This window comes from Solanum dulcamara, chromosome 8 (assembly GCF_947179165.1).
Source record: "Solanum dulcamara chromosome 8, daSolDulc1.2, whole genome shotgun sequence".
NCBI lineage: Eukaryota > Viridiplantae > Streptophyta > Magnoliopsida > Solanales > Solanaceae > Solanum > Solanum dulcamara.
The window spans coordinates 65,133,675-65,139,097 of NC_077244.1; the positions used below are offsets into that span (position 1 = coordinate 65,133,675).

General features: G+C 33.7%; 1 protein-coding gene across 1 annotated transcript; it reads right to left on the reverse strand.

Annotated features, from left to right (window-relative positions):
* Positions 1-1,687: 1,687 nt before the first annotated feature.
* LOC129900649 (protein HAIKU1-like) lies at positions 1,688-4,059 on the reverse strand. The gene has a single exon (XM_055975663.1). It carries the CDS (start codon positions 3,275-3,277, stop codon positions 2,180-2,182), a length of 1,098 nt encoding a protein of 365 aa, XP_055831638.1. The 5' UTR covers positions 3,278-4,059; the 3' UTR covers positions 1,688-2,179.
* Between the last annotated feature and the right edge of the window lie 1,364 nt (positions 4,060-5,423).

The following is a 5,423-nucleotide window of genomic DNA, read 5'->3' on the forward strand; positions in this document are numbered from 1 at the left end:
GTACAATAAATTCCGCAACAGACAGCCAAAAGCTCATTCAATACTATCAAAGTGGGATTTTTCCTCCAGAAGGCTATAGGATAATGGAACATCCATAGACAAGATAATCATCCACAGATACGAGGCAACAAACGATAGCCGCAGACCAAGACCCAGAACAATGTGGAAAAGTTCAAGTGGCTAGATAAGGGTAGCACCGTTAACAGCAACAAGCTCGTAAAGTATCAAATCGTAAGAGCAAATTACAGCCATTAGTATCCCAACTACGCTAAAGAGATGAAAGAAAAACACTTATACGGATAATACATGTGTTTGTGCAGTGCATATGAAAACAAAATGTATTAGATAGAAGGTAGTAAGAGTCTGTTGCAGTGATAAAGATAACCTCCAAAAGATCCCAACAATGAGCAGATGCAGACTTACATAATGGAAAATATCACACCCTTAAGGAATAAATTTATAGGACTCTGAATAGGTTTCCGCAGATGTAAACAGATCCACAGCTTTGGAATGTTAACCATTCATATGCTTTCACTTTTCCAAAAAAATGGTGAGTATAAACTTCAATAATCTGCATATGAGAGATCACTTTGCATAACTGTCATGGGCCGTACTTCACCAACTTACGCAATTGTGGAATGTTTTAGGTCTTAACATTGTTCCTAACGTCTATCTGCCTCAAACATCATACACCATTGTCCAATTGTTTTCAGAATTAAAAATGAGCTTCCTAATTTTTCTTCAGCTGGTCTAAAATGGTAATAGAATGCCGCAGCAACATATACATGTAGCACCTTCATTCGATTAACAGACACAGTGTACAAGGGGATATCGTTCCGTTCTAAAAGGTGGACACATGTAAAAGCATCATCCCAGAGTGACTCTGGACGAGAATATCCAGTGTTCTGCTATAACCAAATAGATTCATTTAATTTGATTGAATAGATAGATTATTGTATACTCAATGGAATTAGGAACTGCACTAACAATAACTCAGATCTGTTGACCCTTTCCACCTCCCTTTTCCCGTAATATTAATATATTATTAACCTAATAGTTCTACCTGTTTCACCTGTCAATCAACCAAATGAGAGAGCATTCCTACAGAAACTGTGCAACTCAACCAATCAGAAAATCAAGAATTAACATTCTTGACATGTTAAATTACGTACTTTTTTTACATTAAAATATGAGACTAAGGTATAAATGAAAATTGTACTTGTATCTTGATAAGTTTGATAAAATAAATACTGCATTCATCTTCTAAATATAAAAATCTATTTAAATCACCTTTTTTTTACAACTTCATAATGCTACAAACACTATTGGAAACAAATGATAGATAATGAGTAAGAGATGGTTAACTATAATTAATTAATTATAAACGACACTTTTGTCATTTGCGTGCTCTTTTACATGTATTGCTAATAAGTAACAACTAACAAGTGTGTTGTTACTCCATATTACACTGGGAATAAATTAGAAACATACTTAATGCAGGGATAGAGACTATAAAATAGTAACCAAATAATGTATTTTTCACATGCAGTTCAGCATAGATATTGTTTCAACTAAAACAGCCAACCAGTCGAACCCCGGGGACTTTTTTTGGAGAAGAGCATGTGAATAGAAAAAATCAGGAAGAGGGATATAGACATAATTCTGTAGGGCAGAAAGGATAATGATATCATGCACAAATGAAGCAATAAGCAGATATTTTTTTTTAATAAAACAAATTGATACCAAAGGTAACAAGCCGAAAATTGATCTACATGATAGGAAAAAGAACCAAAATATTCGATCCCAAAGTTGACATTACAAAGAATACAAGAACCTTTCCAGCTACATATAAAATTCAATTAACCATCATCTAACAAGCCTGACCTTTTCAACTGTCCAGTTGAGAGTTGCTAAATGTACTAAAGAAGGGCTACACAAATAAAGCGATACATCTACTACAAACTCTACATTCAAAGAGTCAAAGATTTGAAATGTATGTTAAGAACGACAAAGAAAAAAGTATAAACATGTTCAGAAAGGATCTCTTACATTGTATACAACTGCATATCCACATGGAAAAAGCTTTAATTTGGAGGAGATCTACCACCTTGACAAAACTCGAAGCAAAGAATCAGATAAAAGGAGCCATCCAAGGTCAGAAGCTCTCTTCGTGGTGGTACTATTGATCCCTCCATCTTGGACTTGAAATGGGGAAGAACCCAGAAGGTGACAACGGAAATCCATAACCAGGAGAAGGAGGAAATTGTGGTCCCGTGCCAAAACCCCCAGGCTGAGCCATAGGAGAGAAGAAGAAATTTGGAGTCAGTGGTGGAGGATACTGCATACCTGGAGAAAGCAATGGATAAGGGGATCGAGGAGATAACAAGTTCAAGAAGCCAGTGGGTGATGGCAAAAGATACTGAGAACTAGGTGAAGGCAAAGGAGGAGGCCCATTTATTCCCGGGGAAGGAAGAGGCGGAGGAGGACCATTCATCCTAGGAGATGGGAGAGGAGGTGGCCCATTCATTCTAGGGGATGGAAGAGGTGGAGGAGGACCATTCATCCGCGCAAATGGGAGAGGAGGCGGGCCATTCATTCTAGGAGATGGAAGAGGTGGAGGAGGACCATTCATCCGCGCAAATGGGAGAGGAGGCGGGCCATTCATTCTAGGAGATGGAAGAGGTGGCATTGAAGGATTAGGAAGTAAACCAGATGATGCTTGAAAATGACCAGGGCCTTGATATTGTGTTTGTTTAGGCCCTGAATCTATAATTGAATTTTGAAGATAACGCATATAAACTGAAATTGGAGACTCAGCTGTATTTGTCCAAACGTCTCCAGGAGTTGGTGGTAACATAGGTGGTGAGGGCTGACCATAGTGAGTAGGCGGTCTTACAATATTGTTATGGTAAGGAAAGCCTCCTGCAGGTCGAGCTGGGGCAGGGATCTGTGCTGGATGGTGGATTGGAATTTGGGGGCGATTTATAGGAGTCAAAGGTGGTGGCCGAATCTTTTGTAATCTCATACTCGGAGGCTTAGAAGGATTCTGAGGAGGTCTAGGTGGAGGCTCTTGAGATGGTGAACCTGTCAGTTGCTGAACAACGCTCCGAAAATCATTCTTGTTAATATTGTAAACCTGAGGTTGAGGTTGTTGCCTAGCACTATTTGCATTGTTGAAATTGGGTTGGTGTATAGGACTCTTCTTGATATTCTTCCCAAATTTATTCACACCCAAATGATCAGGATTCCTATTGAACGACCGATCTGAATTATCCATCTCAATAACTTCAATACAATCACTAAACTCCAAAAGGTATTATCTTTAATACCCTTTTCAACACTACAACTCAAATCTTATATCACTGCAATAGAACTTGTGCAAGTTTGCACCACTGCCTATGCAGATATACACTTTGAAGTTAAGATATAGCACCGCAAACTCTCCAAAACTAAACAAATCTGAAAAGGGTCTGAAGCAGCAGTATGAAAACAACAAACACTACACTTGAAATTGAAGAACTATCACCACAAACAGTGATACCCATAGATCAACCGGCTTCAACTCCAGACAAACTTCTGCTTCAGTTAAAAAAATCCCCCAATAATATTCAATTCCCAGATATCATACATCACCAAACTCTTCCAAAAAGAAACAATATTCCAATTTTTCTTTACAAGTACTTGAGTTCAAACGAGCAAACAGAGAACAAAACAACCTTAAAAATTCCAACTTTTTTTTTCGGTTTCCCGACTTCCAATTTTCTACCTATACTATATGTAGTTTGCAGAGAGAGAGATAATTCACCGAAAATTGAAAGACATATAGAAGAGAAATTAACGTTGTGATTAATTGGGGCAAAGCGTCGAACACGTGAAGTGCAAACTTGTTCTTCACTTATAGGTACGAAAACTTACGTCTTATACGAGTTAAGAAGACGTAGACTAAACCCTAGTAAGAGAGCTGAGCACGGCGGAACGAGGTGGTGGAGTTGGTGGGTTTCATCAGTCAACCAAGAAATGAAAAGGAAATTGAAGTTTGAAAAACGAAAGAATGACGCGTTTCACAGTGGGCAAAAATTAGTACTTTATTTGAAATTTTCGAACTTGTATTTGATTATATTTTTTAAAAAATAATAAATAAATTAGAATTTAAACTACTTTTTTTAAATATGATTTATATTTTTTTTTGAAATTAGTCAGAATATTATTTTAAAGTAGATAGTTATATAATGTTATAAATTATTATTTCAAAGCTACTAAATACTATTACAAACATGTATTCACTTTATTTGGAATTTTTGAAGTTGGAATTAAAGATGAGATTGTGTTTGATTATAATTTTTACAAATAATATTTGGTTGTTTGAATGTAATTTTTTTTAAAAAAATATAAAATATAATTTATACCATTAGTTCTAAAAATTATTTAAAATACTTATAAGTTTGTATTATAATTATAATGAATATATTCCTTGAAAAGTAATGACAATGAACACAATTAATGTGAATCTGAAAGAAAAAAAAAGAGGAAGAACGCAAAAAGAAAATAATATTGATTTGTATACGAAAAACTATTATTACTATTGTAATTGGAAGTGACTTTGGAGCAAGCTACGGTAAAAACGATATAAAATATGTATATAACTGTATAAATATTGTACAACGAACTAAGACTGAAATTTAGTTCAAAACTGTAAATGATGTGTTTTATTACAAAGCATAAAAATTTGGGTTTAGTCTTCAAATTTTTAAAAGTTCTCAAATAATAGAATTTGACTCAAATACTAATTTTTTCTAGTAAAATTTAAATTATTTGGCAAATTATATGACCAAACAAATTTGTCAATTTTTTTCCCAAATATTTTTTAATATGTCTATAGCCAAACGGGTCCTAAGAATCTCCATAATTTTTTTTCTTCATATTACTCGCATCCTTAAATTATTGAAGAGTTGTTTTTTTTCATGAATTTAGTTTTTTTTATTATTTAAACTTTTAAATTGTTTTAGTTCAATTTTTATTGTTGTCCAAATACAGCTTTGCTAGTTTTAATTGTTATTTTAATCTAGTTTTTGATGAATTTTTGGTATAGTTTTGATTGTTGTTCTGGTATAGTTTTTTCTACAATTTTGATCAAATTTTTATTTAATGGCATGAAAATAATTTGCAAATTTTATACACCAAATAAATGAAAAAATATGTGCAATATAGCAATTTTATAAGTATGACAATTTTATAAATGAATAAAATCTGTAAAAAATATCGAGAATAATTTTATACATACTAAAACAAATAATATAATATCATGGATACAAAAAATAGTTTAAAAGTGCATTAATTATAATACCATCATAATAGATATAACAGGTTAAACACAAGAATCAAAGTAATCTTAATAATTTGGATAGTAAGACCCATATAGTTTA

Excerpts from the sequence above, each read along its gene's own strand:
- LOC129900649 (XM_055975663.1), bottom strand. The coding sequence starts at position 3,277 with ATGGATAATTCAGATCGGTCGTTCAATAGGAATCCTGATCATTTGGGT.